General features: G+C 46.0%; 1 protein-coding gene across 4 annotated transcripts in view; it reads right to left on the bottom strand.

The window, feature by feature from the left end:
* Positions 1–746: 746 nt before the first annotated feature.
* The window catches only part of LOC146839585 (uncharacterized), a 241904-nt gene continuing 227347 nt past the window's right edge, over positions 747–15303 (bottom strand). For 3 of the 4 annotated variants that reach the window (XM_085651660.1, XM_085651662.1, XM_085651661.1), the window contains exons 8-9: positions 9354–9503; positions 747–3710 (exon numbers count right to left, since the gene is read on the bottom strand). In XM_085651660.1, the coding sequence (XP_085507786.1) occupies positions 2887–3710; positions 9354–9503 (974 nt within the window). In that variant the 3' untranslated portion in view covers positions 747–2886. The remainder of the gene's footprint in view (positions 3711–9353; positions 9504–15303) is intronic. The other variant, XM_085651663.1, reaches the window with a different exon arrangement.

The following is a 15303-nucleotide window of genomic DNA, read 5'->3' as shown; positions in this document are numbered from 1 at the left end:
GGTGGAGGTCCTGAGCTGAAGAGGGGGGTCATTCCAGGTGTTTGTCATAAGGTAGGAGAAGGAGCGTCCTCCGCTATTGCTTCGCGACCATTTTTCAATGGTAGGAATAAAAATGACTGTTGCAGGATGGACGATGCCTGAAGGTAAATAGTTTTGAGGTTTAAGCAAGAACCATGACATGAAATAAATGTGTACCGTCCAACCTGCTCAGACGTTTCGGTCACCACCAGGGTTGTGAAGATGTTTCCTCCTGCCAGAAGAACCCTTGTTTGCTCCCAGTCACCGGGACACACTCTTTAACACTGCAGGTGTGTCCTCCGGCGAGTCATGCTGGTGCTACCTGTTGCATTGGCGGACGGGCGTGGTCACACCCGATTGAAGTCCATTGAACTGGTTCTGTGTAGCTCTAATTGCACAGACCTACGTCTTCCAGGATATGTGTGTGTTCACCTGTAAGTATTGCTCCAGTAAACCCATCATTAAATGGGAGAAAGACTGAGTGGCAACCCCTCTTTCGGGGCACACTTGCCGTGCAATGGTCAGTCTCCTCCTCTGTCTTGCCAAAGCACACCAACAATCTTATCCTCTTATGGTAGTTTGAAGACAGGACGCCTGTCCTGTCATCTGCGCTCTGAACGCTGTGTTATAAGACCACTGTATGGCAGCATTCTGGGTGAGACCCCACACAGTGTGACATGTGTGCACAGAAAGACACTGAGAAAGAACATTACAGTGACAAAGGTAAATTGTGTCAATCAATTTATTATGAAAAATAAAAAAGGTGGAGTATTAACAAACTCTCAACTTTACACCCATAGTGCACATATTTGTTAACACAGATCTGATAATAAGGTGCTAAAACACATCATGTGGCTTTTAATGTCATTTTGTTTACTTCATTACTGGGTGAAAATGACAGTTGCCCAGTTGCAAATGGGTTCTACTGGAGGTGGTTACGGCATTTTGGACATCAAGCAAACTGACTTGTATGCATTTGTAATACTGATTACTGATCATATACAATCCAAAATCAATACCACCAGTGGATTCATTAATACCACTTGTAACCGGTCAACTGGAATCTCCACCAGGATTCAATAAGAGAGATGCAAAGTTTCTGGATCTGACTTGTCTTCGCTAAAGGAGACTTCTAGCGTTCTCATTTGGATCAGGAGTTTGATATTTTATTATCTTAACAAACGTAAGCTCACAAAATGTTCTTCACCCTATAGAAAATGAAACTCAAGCCGTCTGTTCACTGCTGATTATTTCAGGATCCTCAGCATCCAATGGAGTGATGGGACTGAGTGCAGACCTCCATCACAGCAGAACCCTGCCCAGCACCATTGCTCCTTGGCTTCAGAAAAGAGCCCAGACCCAACTTTTGATCAACGTCTTTTAACTCTGTAACCTCTCGGTTACTGAACCCACCCAAAGAGCGCGCCCAACCCGCCACCCCTTCTAGTATTACGTATTACAGCCAACCCCAACATGAGCATCAGGGCTCCCAACCCCTCTACCGCAGGTCTCATACCCTGCAAACTCCTGCAAACCCCTAACTCCTATAACCGTATCCTATCCCACTCAGCCCCCTCCACGGCAGCCATGCATCCTCTCTGTCACTGCAGCTTATCTTGCAAGACAGCTACATCTTCTCCTTCATACTGTCTAGTCCACCGCTTGCCCACATTTCCCCAGGGCCTAATTTGAGCCAGTGGTTTGTAGTGCTCAGCACCGGCGCCTAATTGTCAATACAGGCACTTGTGACAATCTGCCACAAGGTGACACTGTCTTTCTAATTTAGAGATGACCACCATAATAGTTGATTAATAATTCAATATACATCAAAAATATACTACTCCCTGCCTTCCAAGCCATTCTTATAGCTTTGAGGGCCTGGAATTGTCTGAAATTGTCACACTTGTAGGAGTGTGATGGGTAGTAGCTGTGTTGTTACTTTAATTGGCAGCATTGTTGGGGCAATGGGTGGTGCAAGCTGCCGTGGCCTCCTGACGAGAACCCTGTGACTTGTTTTAAAAAAAAATAATTAAGCACTTCATTCCCCTCCACCATTTTCGCTTGCTTCCTGCTACGGTATCACTTTTTTCAGTGACCGCCCTCTCCTCGCTATATCTCTGCAAACCCCAGATCTCTTTCCCATCTGTAGCTCGTCTTAGCCCACCCACACTGCCGTCACCACGTGTACTTTGCTGTCCCATGGGCCCTGCCATTTCACTCCTGCTTCCCACCCCTAATGTAATGATGCTTCAGTGGTGAACCTCCCTTCGACCAACCCCCACCGGTTGTATCCACCCTCACAGTAGAGTGCTCCATTACTCTGTAGCCATGTTCTCTATATACACATACAAAAAAATACATAGATTCAGGCATATATAAACACATTATTGATTTAGATTGAGGCATTGCTTTTCTTAATTTGACATTTCCTATCACCTCTGAAGGCAGTTTAAATCAAGTGTTCATCTTCCACTAATGGTAGTTTTGATTACTATCCAAACAAGTTTAATTATTCAGGCATATCCCTAAAAACTGTTGCAATGGGAGGAACTGCCAAGACGAGACATAGACAGCTGATTAGACAGGGTCCACTGGTGCTTGCATCTGTGTGTTCCGCATGACGTCATCAGAGGAGCCACCGCTGACATTTTAGAACTGCTATTGTTGTTGATGACAACAAAGGGGGAGTGCAAAGAGTGTTGTGCAAGAGCACAATGTTTCACCTAGGCAGGCCCGGGCATCGCCAAGGAGCTCTGCCTGAAATTTACCCGGAACTATCTTGAGAAGGAACAAAGTGATACCAATAGGCATCGTGGCCAATTTTAAACGTGTCATGCCTTTTGTGTCAGTGCTTGTAACGAAACACAATTAGAAAGGCTCTTTTTCGTTCTTTGCCTCCTCTTTCTTATTGGGTTTGAGAAGGTCCAGTTCATCCTCAAGTGGTTGCGCTGGTTGTTTTTCTTTAACAACTGCTTTGGCTTTGCTGTCCTTTAGTTCTTCTTCCTTCTTCGCCTCTAGTTTCTCATTAGATTTGACTATATCTGGCTCATCTGCTGGTGGCTGATCAATTTCCTTCTCTTCTACAGCTTCGTTGACTTCCTCATCCATTGGCTCTTGTTCCTTCTTCTTCTCTTTGTCATTGGGTTTGAGAACGTCCGGCTCGTCATTTAGTGGCTGAGATGGTTCATTCCCTTCTACAGCTTCGTTGACTTCCTCATCCATTGGCTCTTGTTCATTCTTCTTCTCTTTGTCATTGGGTTTGAGAACGTCCGGCTCGTCATTTAGTGGCTGAGATGGTTCATTCCCTTCTACAGCTTCGTTGACTTCCTCACCCATTGGCTCTTGTTCCTTCTTCTTCTCTTTGTCATTGGGTTTGAGAACGTCCGGCTCGTCATTTAGTGGCTGAGATGGATCATTCCCTTCTACAGCTTCGTTGACTTCCTCACCCATTGGCTCTTGTTTCTTCTTCTCTTTGTCATTGGGTTTGAGAACGTCCGGCTTGTCATTAAGTGGTTGAGATGGTTGCTTCCCTTCTACAGCTCCGTTGACTTCCTCATCCATTGGCTCTTGTTCCTTCTTCTTCTCCTCTCTGTCATTGGGTTTGAGAACGTCCAGCTCATCATCCCCGTTCACCAATGTGGCCGCAGAGGCAACATTCTTAGGTGTCTCACTATTGGTGTCACCACCTTTGACTGCAGAGAGAAGAAATACATAGTTATTACACACACCACCTTAGGAAAGGAATTTATAAAGCACTTGATTGGATAAAACAATGATTTAGCAAATTGCCGATTTGGTGTTTTCATGAGTAGATAAACATAAAATGGATAATATTACACAGTGGTCAATCAATTAATCAAAAATGCAGTCTGAAAATCAATCAATATGTCTTAGTACATGCAAATATACAGAATGTTCCAGGCAGAGATGTAAAGTTGTAATATTTTGAAACTCAAGTAAGTTAGAATTTCTACCAAAACTATGGACAGATGTGTGAAGCATTTTAACTGATTGAGCGTATGCAACCATTAAAATGCTTTTTTCTATATGCTAATCTTATTTTAGGCACTATTAAAGATTTTCTGATCCTAAAATTTGATTCCGAATGGACACTGATTTGGTGTATGGAAGGGGCGCGTTGTAGACATTCCTTCCAAATACCAGATCGGTATCATCTATTTCAATATTGTTTTGAACGAAATCCAGTTGGAAACATTCATATTTTACCAATCACCTTGTTGGGGGTGGAAAACCACTCACAAAGGAGAAGGTGTCCCATTTAGACTCCTACCCTTTGTGAATTAAAAAAGAATGTCTGTTGAGGAGTAGGCTCTGGTCCATGGGCCCACTGCCGGCTCTCAAATGAACCATTAAACACAACCCGGTTTCCTTTAGGGAGAGGCAAAGAAGAGCCGAAATGGGGGCATTCCAGCTGCGCCTCAAGGCTCATGCAGTGTACGCAGAACGGAGCACGGAGCTCCACCCTTCTCAGCCACTGGTCACATTTATCAGCCATTCCTTGATTGTAGCTACCATTCATGACTTAAGTTTTGTTCTTACACCGCAGCATATTTCCATTTCAGTGGTGTAACCGTAAGATGAGTCCACATAGTACCAAGCAAGGCCTTGTTTTGTTTCCTGTATATTGTTAATCTATTTGCTTACATAACATTTTGACATCACGTGTAAGCAGTGGTGGCCGGCACGGATAGGGGGTGGAGAGGGATGTAAAAAAAGAAAATTAAAGAAAAAAAACATACCTTATCTCTACCGCGTCTCTCTTCCGTCAGGACTCTGAGCGACATGCTTCGACGCTCAGCCAGGAAAAGGGAGGCTGGGCATGTTCTCAATGCAGGCTGTAATGCAACCTGTGTGGAGAACAGGGAATGTGAACATGACTGACCGACCCAAGAAGGCCGGCCAAACAGTCATGTGCACTTAGGAGTGGGCAAACCACTCCTCCCCTGCCCTGTCATCGGCACAGCCCCGCCCGCCTCAACTGTAGGAACAAATAACCTTAAAGGCTCTACGTGACACCGGCCCTCAGTTTCTCAGACAGTCCTTGGAATGATACTCCCTCGACAGACCCCTTCGCTCTGCAGGGGCAAACCTTATGCTGCTACCCAGAATCCCAAAGGCAAACTGGGGTGACAGAAGCTTTACGTCAGGATCCATCCAACTCTGGAATAGTCTACCCACCTGCATACGAGCCCTGCCTAATTTAATCCCCTTTAGGAAGGAGCTCAAAACCTGGCTATCTATCAACTAGGTTGTTTCTCTCTTGCTTAGGAAAGCGAGCGCCAAAACACCTCTTGTATATGTGCACTCAATAAATGATTATAACATAACTCAAGAAGATCTTTAAATGGCTACTCACCAACACTCACAGAACCGTCACTGAAGCCCTCATCCTGAGCAAACAGGATAAAAGCAAAGCGCTCTATGCTGGAATCTATGCTCAACTGGCCAGAAGGCTCCAGACCACACAAAACTCAGTGGCCAGCCTCACCCTCAACCTCCCACCCCTCACTCACATCACCCCGCACCTCAAAGAGCTCCACTGACTCCCAGTCCACATACGAGCTCTCTTCTAACCCCTCACACACACGTACAAAGCCTTAAAGAACATTGGCCCCACATACCTCAACAACCCCATAAACTTCCACAAACTTTCCAGACACCTCTGCTCAGCTGGACTCCTACTCGCACCCTCAAACCTACAGAATCAGATCTGGCGGGTGTGCAGTCTCCCGCCTCGATTCTAATGCCTGGAGTGACGCGCCCACCAGAGCTTGAACTCTGCAAGAATCTGAAGGCCTGGCTCGTCACCTCGCCCTGTTCCTGGGTCTGCCCATACTGCTCCTGACCAGCACCAGGGTACTCTCCTGGGTGAGTTGTGCGCCATAGCATAACATAACATAGCATAACATAACAATTACCATAACCATGATATTAACATAACAATAACATAACAATAACAAAAATATAACATAACATGAAGTAACACAACATATACACACTAAGGAAAGCCTTTCCTGATCACATAAGGGACCTTCTGATGTGGTGAGGGCTTCCTGTTCATATTGTGGAACACTTGGACAACTCCCACTAGTATCCACAGTACGATCCTGTACTTAACATAGACATGGAAAGGTGTCACACGTCTCCTTCAGATGGTCACAGTTAGGAAAAATAACCGCAGATTGCAGAAGAAACCTCCATTGCAACGTGGATTGTTCTTGGTTGAATGTGAAGCGAGCTAGAAGGGCTGGGAGGCAAGACGACAAAGCGACTCTGAAGCCTGCATGGTAAGCCCGTCGCCCTCATGTCTGCTGATGCCGAAGACCACGCCAGCACCTGCGCAGAAGCAAGACCGCCCTCCTGGGAGTTCTGCCTGAGGATGTAACAGCCCTTCACAGAGGGGACTCGGAGGGACCTCAGACTCATCTGAGTAATAGAGGGGACCCTGTCATCTAGAGGAGTCTTCCTGATCGCACAAAAGACCCACCTGAACCTTCAAGGTAATCCCCAGCATCATACTTATAACCATGGGTACAGGCTCCAGATTGCAGCTGGTCAGATGAGGCGGGCAGGCTGAAGCCTGCACCTTTCCAGGGAAGGCATGCAACACTGGGCTACAGCAAATGCGAGAAGAAAAGACTGATAGGCAGTGCTTAATTTGAGCTGGTGGTTTCCGGTGCTCGGCAGCGGCACTTAATTGTGAACACCGGCCCTTATGACACTGGTGCTGTCTGACTAATTTAGAGCTGACCACAACAACAGTTAATTATTAATTCAGTATACATTAAAAATGACTATTGCCTGTCACCTAAGCCACTCGTATAGCTTTGGGGGCGTGAAATAGTCTGATTTGTCACACTTGTAGGAGTGTGATGGTTAGTAGTTGTGTTTCTACTGTCATTGGCAGTGTGTGCTGCAAGCTGCAGTGGCCTCTTGATGGGAGCCGCTGTACTTATTGTTTTTTACAAATTAAGCAATGCTGATAGGAGACCACACTAGTGCTAGAGTTATCCTGCTGAAACTTAAGAGTACATCTGTTCCTAGCCTGAATGTACATTTATTTATTTTACACTTTTTATAAAGCGCATCACTCATTCCAGTGGGATATCACGGCGCTAGCATCGCTCCCTAGCACTTCTTGAGGCATACGGTAGTGCTGGCATCAGCAGCATTATGTCCTAAACAACCAAGGGGCATATCAACAACAACCGGCGATAATTATCGCTGAGCGCAGATTTTTATCGCTGAGATAGCGTGCTATTAGCAACGCTTATCTCCTCAGCAATAAAAATCCTCACGCTAACGTGAGATTATCGCTGGAAACCCAGCGATAATCTCACGAAATGTGGCATTAGCTTGTTGATAGGGACTCACAAACTTAGCCATGATATCCTCCTTCCATAGGATATCATGGCTAAGTCAGTCCTGAAGCAGGCGTAAGGAAAGTAGCGATAACAGGTGTTATCGCTACTTTTCCTGACGCTATGCTTCATAGCGTGGGGCTTGATGAAGGGAGAAATGTCGCTTAGCGACATTTCTCCTATCATGTCAGGTCAGGAATGCCCACTTTGCATCTCATTAGAGATGCAAAGCTGGGCGTTAGGAATCCCCACGCTAAAGTAAGGTTTCACGCGTTAGCGTGGCCTTGCTAATATAGCGATAAAATTATCGCCGCCTTTCGGCCGAAAACGGCCGCTAAAGCGGCGATAATTTTTTATCGTCTCGTTGTAAATATGCCCCCATGTTTTTTACGTTTTCCTGAACCCCGGATGATCTTTGATGAGGCATGGGTCTAAAGGTGGTTTGTTCCACTGTACAGCTGCATGATATGAAAATGAGCGGCCTCCTGCTCTGACTTTATTTATTCACCTTGTTTTTGCCAAAGGAAGATTATGGGATCTCAGCTCGCGTGATGGCCGAATCGAAGTCTACTCTGTCTTGCAGAATTATAGGGCCATTTTTATGCAGTGCTTGGTGCACATGGCACAGTAACATGAGCTTCGCTCTTTGACGCATCAGCAGACAATGTAAAGTCTCCAGACAGGCCGATGCTGAACTGAATCTGTCCTTACTGCAGACTAATCCGGCTGCTGCATGCTGAGTAACCTGCAGTCGTGAAAACAGGTCGTCTGCCATGCCTCCATATAATGCGTTCCCATAGTCCAGTCTACTTGTTATGAGAGCCTGAACTGTGGTTTCTCTCCATATTGTCAGGAGTCCACCCAAGAGTATCCTTAGTCATTTTAATATGGCAAAACATTTGCCACAAGTGACCTTTCCTTGTTCTATTATAGATAATGAATTATCTGCAAGCACTCCTAGATTTTTCGCTACCTTCTTGGGAACTGGTGCGATTCCCAATGGGGTCGGCCACCATGAGGAGTCCCGGATCAGATTAACTCTCCACAAAGTAGGATCTCTGACTTCTCGGCATTCAGTTTGAGACAATGCTCGGTCATCCAGTTTGCAGTCTCTGATAAACAATGAACCAGTCTGTCTCTGGTATCCTCGTGTCTTTCATCTCTTGCTATCATCAAGTGTGTATCATCCACGTAAGAGCAGATGTCGATCCCCATTTTTTTACAATCCGAGCCAGGGGTAAACATACACATTAAAAAGTGTTGGGCTCAACGATGAGCCCTGTGGAACTCCGCATTTGACTTGTTTTGGGCATGATGTGAAAGGGCCCAGCCGTACTGACTGAGTTTAGTTTCTTAAAAAGGAGCTGAACTATGGTAGAGTTTTCAAGTGAAGTCCATTTCGTGTAGTTTTTTCATCAGACACAGTATCAAATGCCGCTGACAAGTTTAGTAGAATCATGGCAGCGGCTCTGCCCTGATACACCAACAGCCTGATGTTGTCAAACACAGCTAAGAGTGTGGCCTCTGTGCTGTTCTTAGCTCTGAAGCCTGTTCGAGTAGGGTCTAAGAGATTGTCACTCTCCAGAAAAGTGAGCAGTGGTTTGTTGACCAATTTCTCCAAAATTCTAGACATATAAGGAAGCTGAGAGATTGCCCGTAATGCGAAAGAATGGTAACATCCATGCCAGCTTTTTTTTACCAGGGGCAATACCACTGCTTGTTTCCACAAATCCAGATGCACTGCTCATCTAATGATCGATTGACTATCTGTGTTAGGTAAGGGTATAGCATAGTTGCTGGTCGAGACTAAATAAAACGAGGACATGCGGGTGATCCTGTAGAAACTGAAATAGGTTGCACCTGTATTCCTTGACAAGTTGTAACCTCGTAAAGGGAAGCTGCCTTCACTAAAATATTTAGTCAGAATCAATAGAACATAGAAGTAAACCATACCCCAGTCGCTGGATAAAGTTTTCAGGTTATTGGCTGGCTGGGGACGCTGAGTCAGGGCTTTAGAGAGAGAGGATGAAGTTGACAGCTTGGCAGCAGGAGGGGATGTTACATTGACTTCTGCCTTTACTCCGGATTGGTGTTCTTTAGAACCTGGAAATACATAAACACATCAATCGGCATTGAAGACTAAGCCCTAACCTTGACAAGCAAGCCTGCAATCCCTTTACAAAAACCTGTCTCTAATTATCTTATTACAGTCTGCTTGCGACGTCATTAGCTTCCTCCAATGAGACAATGACAACACTACTCTGCTGTAATGTTTTTTACAGCTGAGTTGTCACATGATAATGCTTTACTGCTAGAGCCAAACAGACAGTCTGAACAATAGAACATTTAAATGCCACTTAAGCAATTAAAGGTCAGATTAGCTTTACCAACTCCTTTTTAGGTCTCGCGTCCTGCGTTGCACTGCGCAGCAGTGCTCGCGCAGGCGAGAGTCCTTTTGTCCGGGTTTTGAAAATCGACCTGGAAAATGCACACGCTCGTGCGTGTGATTTTGCCTTTGCGGCCTGCTATTGGCCTTTCCGTGCGTGTTCTTTTGTAAAATAGACACCAATAGACCAGAGGCGGGCACATAGCTCCGCCCCTGGCCTATTGGTGTCTATTACGTGCATTTCCTGCCGTATGGTTTCAATTATCGTGCCCAGACACGGGCGCGATAATTGAAAGCATATGGGCGCGCGCGTGCACCACTCGCGCCTTTCTCCTCCCTCCCCTTTGCCCCCTTGTCTATATTGGCGGTTAAGTCCAGATCAGCAGTATTGTGAGTCCGCTGCTCTCTTTCCGGGGTGACTTCTTTGTGGTGCTCCTCTTCCCACCCGTATTGCCACAGGCAGCCCTGCTCACCATGAGCGGAGTTTTCTGCTCAGTGAGGTGAGGGACCGGAGCCCAGAGGAGTACCATGCTGCTGCTTTCCTCAGCCAACAGGAGAGCGAGATAGCAGGTATCCCATCACAAGCATGCAGTGGGATCTAGTTACGCTTTTAAGTGCAAAGGTAAAGAAGACTGCTTGGGTTTATTTTATAAATAGAAGGTCCCTTTAATACGTTTTCTATGTGACACTTTTGTAAAGCGTAAATCTGAATGGCTGTGGTTCTGTGCGTGCACTGTTCTGTTTACGCTAAGAGTGCTGGCTGTAGCCAGTTGACACTGACGAGATTTCATACTTGCACAAGTATATTTTGCTGGCTGTAGAATAGCATAAAAATTGTGATTTCAGACCCTACGCCTTTTAAATCCTTCGGTTTGCTTCTTACGTGAAAACAGTGAAGGAAATCTTAACACAGTGGGGTGTTTTGCAGCTTGTGATACCGCTGCAGCTGCATTTAACTTGCTTTTAAAACATCACAGTGGAAATGGCTAGCACAGTTTTCATGGCTTCATCAGTGGGTAATTTGCGATTCATGGATATAAAACACCTCAACTGTGAGCCATGCCTACGTGAAGGGATCTGACAGCCTATCGGGTAAATTAGCTGCTCATTAATCCGTTTCATTGGGCAACTTAATTTATCGCAGACATAGAATTTTCATCTTGTAGCTTCCAGGTTTTAAAAATGGGTTCTAAAGCATGCTCGGTACTACCAAGTTTAACACGTCCCCTAAGTACTCTGTGTGGGGTTAGAAAACAAATAGTATTACATCTTTGGGATAGTCAGCGCCTAATAAAACGCATGCTTTTGGTCCACCATTAAGTCTTTGCTATAAACCTTAGCATTTGCTGTAGTGCATAAGGCAATCTACACTTGCTGCTGCTCCAATATCTTTTCAGTAACCGATAATATGTATTTAATACATTAGTTATCACACTCCTGTTGGGTAACAAGTATTGATGACCCACTATATTAATATATAAAAAAGAATCCCAGTTTATTTCTGCAAAGGCTCCCTCGTACATAAATCATGGAAAATGTCTTGGTGAAACCATTACCTCCGTGGTGTAGCTTTTCAGCCTAATCAAAACATTTGAACACCTTCCTTCATAAAGGTCTATTTCTGCCAAAACCTGCCTCAGTCTGTTGAGCTCAGTGATATATTCCACGAGTGACTTATAGCCAAGGTCACTTGATTTATGCAATTCTGCAGCTATGTTTATTCTGCAGTGCTATGTATTTGCTGCATTTGTCACATAATCCATCACCTACTGCATAATCTAAAGTTAAAAAAACAGTTTCAAGCTCAAATGGCTCAAAGGCTATGAAAAACGCTGTCACCAATGTTGCAGGAAGGTGGCAGGCAGGGCGGAACTCAATACCATGTAATTACTATCAACATAATTCAACGGCACACCATGCCACGTAATTCCACTACACAAATCCACACCACACAATTAATAATTCCAATCCAACCCAACCCACATAATTCCACTACACACAACAGACATACACTCCATAACACATGGGTAAATACCATTACCATTTACAATGCCAATAGCTCTAACATAAACAATGCGAGACCTATTGCATTTCCAATGCTTGTTCTAAACTGTCCTAAAATAAGTGCTATCAGCAAGAATCCACCTGCATGCTAGCCGCGAATTCAGAGGCACCGCTTCCGTTCCTTCCGGAAGTTCCGCCATGATAAATCAGGCTGAGGCCAGGGAAGGGTGCAGACCGCACGCACCCCTGTAAAAAGAGTTAGATGCCTCGGCCTCTGCCGGCGGGTGACCGTGGTAATGTTCCCACTGCACCGCAGGCCCCTGTTCAACGCCAATTATGCTTTTACTTTTAAAATGTCACCAGCCTTTTAGCTGGAAAGTTAGAGTCGTTTAGCTAAATTTCTCCGTTGTTGCAAAGTCTCTGACATATGGGGAGAGAGGGTACAGCACAGACCACTGATTTAAAAAGCTGTTTTATTGAAGAAGGTACACATCACAAAAACCTTTTACCCTTGGCAAATCTGCCTTACAAAACTACAACCTCACTAAACATCATCTTCTACCTCCTCCCAACCCCTAACTGCTCCCCCAATTCTAAACCCAAGCAGACTGCCAGTCACTGTATCTGCCTTCCACTTCTGAACAAACTCAATTCATATATATATAAACCTTGAACTTCCTGCCTTGGGCAATTGTCCACTTACTACCCCCCCATTCCAAACTGCTTCAGCCACCCCAACAGCAATAAAAACAATTAAACCCTGCAAAACCAGTCTGAAAAAACCCACCAGCACACCTGTCCAAAGTGACAACCTAACTACAATCTCCAACTTCTTGCGTACCTGCTTCAAGAAAATCCCGCCCTCCAAACCACAACCCCCTGCTTCCTCCACCATACAGAAGGATGGGCGGCTGGGAAAACGCTTCCTTCGGCCGTCCATTGGTGTTACGCTACCATCCACCGTATTGCTACACAAAATGGTATCCGGTAGCCCGACCTTAATTAAACATGCTGCCCGAAGCAGCCCCTACCTACTACCTCCCGAACAACTTTGCTACAGCCACCTGGGCTGAACCACCCCAACTAGAAAATCCGGGGGTGCACTCACTCTGGTCACCTGACCCTCAGGCCCCCTTTTGCCCATCTGTAGACTCCACAGACCGACAGGCCTAGAGGCCGGATCACTGGAATTATGTGATTGTGTGGCTCTGGCATTTTTAGCAAAATTATTGACTTGCCGCATTTGCCACACAATGCATCATCTGCGGTATAATCCAGATTTTAACCAAAAAATGTTTCAAGTTCAAATGGTTCAAAAGTTACTAAAAATGCAGCAATACGTGTTGCTGCACAGTGGAAAGCCGTTTGCAGAGCTCGACTGGTTGCCTTTCTGTTGCTTATCTCTATATTTGGGTGCTAAACTGGTACTAAAGAGGTGAATCTTGTGACCAGACAGTGTTAGGAAATGTAAGAATGACAAAATAAATAAGCAATACTATCACAAAATGATGCAGCATAATTTGGCTTTTCTTGCCACACAATTGACTCATCCTGTTGCATAATGTGGCCCTTAGCTGCCGCATAATTCCAATGGCCCTGTCTATAGAGTAATCAGGGAGTGCCCAAAGAGCTGCTGGCCTGACAGTCAGTGTGTGGGCCTTGTTTTCGACTGTTTGTGGGCCTGGAATGTGATAATAAAACAAACATTGTCTGCAGCAAGCTCAAATCCATGCAGTCTTCCTTACCTTGCAAACACCTGTCTTTACAAGCTCAAAGTTGTCAGTTTGTCTTTAAACGTTTACAACAGACCGGATTTGCAAACTCAGGACACTTTTTTAGCTACCTAATAATTGGTGCCACTTTTATTTTGGTCCATGGGACTGTTTTTTGTCCCAGTCTGATCCTGGACTCACCTGATTCTGCTAAATCTTTGCCAGCACTGACTGGTCAGCTAAACTACAGATAATAACAATTGGCCTGTCCTCAGTCAGACAGAAGAGGAAACAGTGTCTTGAGAAGAAAGAATGTGCAGTGCTGTTTAAAGTAAGATCAGTGGGTTGAGCGTCTGCTGCAGAGATACAAAAGTAAAGTGCCTGCTACGCTAATTCAGGGCCGGCTTTAGCGCTGGTGGTGCCCAGTGCTACAATCTTTTTTGCGTCCCCCATGACCTCCTCCTCAGATTCCTTTGTTACCCCCCAAAAAAGTGCCCCATATCTCTTCATAGCCCCTCTCTCACATACATTCCATTTGTTTTAGAGCTGGTAAAGGCTGCCTTTACTAATCTACTCAGCTATCCACATAAATACAGATCTGTTCTTTGCAGCAGGCATATTAACCCTCTGTGCTACTTTATGGAGAGTTAAAGCTGCCCCCCCACCAGGTCAGTGCCCCTCTCCAGATCAGCACCGAGTTGTGTCATTAGAACGCCCATGTGTACAGCTCCAATAGACAGATCAGGCTGGGCGTGAGTTACGTAAAAGATGACTAGAAGACTATTCGTTGTCATGTAGGACATTGACCCCATTTAGGCAGCTAATGCCCCTGTCTTGCACCTGGCATTGCCTCTGCCACGCACGTCTGGCCTCAAAGATTATAAAGGCGGTGCCAGGACCAGAAGGAAAGCGATGCTTTCTATGACCCCTCTGTGCTTTCTGTTTCTCCACCAGACCTGATACATTTCAATTCGTTAGAGTACGTATGAGATTCCAGAAGGGTTTTATTTGTGGATGGATACATGCTGAATCGCGTCCAATGAATTACAATGTTGCAATCCTACATGGGCATTACATGCCCCCTTCAGAGCTGGCATAAGACTCCCTGAACCCAGGTGCTCTGACTCGACCATGCACACCGTCGAGAAAGGCGGGGGCCGGGATCAGCCCCGCCGCAGATATGGCGGGGCACCGACCCCCTCCCCCCTCTTGCCTGTTCGCCCGGCCCGGCGCGTTGCACCGCGTCAGCATGACGCGGTGGGAGCGCCGCGGCCGTGATTGGGTGGCGGTGGCGAACCCTTGGCCCGGAAGCGATTAAGGCGCTTCCGGGTCAAGGGGGCGGCAGGGGACAGGCCAGTTAGTACTGGCCTGCCCCCAGTACTAGGATAAAAGGCCGGGGAGCGCAGGACGCGGTCTCTTGGTCCCGCGCTCTCAGGCATCCGGACGCAGCCCCTGGGAGGCTGCTAACCTTTTGTTACCCACCCTCCATCCCCTGTTGCAATATGATTATTGGAGATTAAAATTGACGGTGTGTTTTGCTTCCTTAGGCGTTTTTCCCGTTTACAGGTCATCAATCATCGTATTTATGCTATTCCTTGGTCAGGCGGTAAGGTCATGACTGGTGAGCAGTAAATTTAAGGTCCTTAGGGGGCGGCCTCATTCTCGGATGGGGTCGCCCAGGGGGAGGGACAAAGGGTCTCTCCTATAACTCCAGGGGCGGCACCTCCGGTTGGCTGGATGGGTGTGGGGAAAGTGGGGAGTCACGCTTTCTTTTAGGCTGGTTGGCCACCCTGCACTGGCA

This window comes from Triturus cristatus, chromosome 4_1, assembly GCF_964204655.1.
Source record: "Triturus cristatus chromosome 4_1, aTriCri1.1, whole genome shotgun sequence".
Lineage (NCBI taxonomy): Eukaryota > Metazoa > Chordata > Amphibia > Caudata > Salamandridae > Triturus > Triturus cristatus.
Note: the sequence above shows the minus strand (reverse complement) of the source record. Positions and strands in the feature narration are given on the sequence as shown.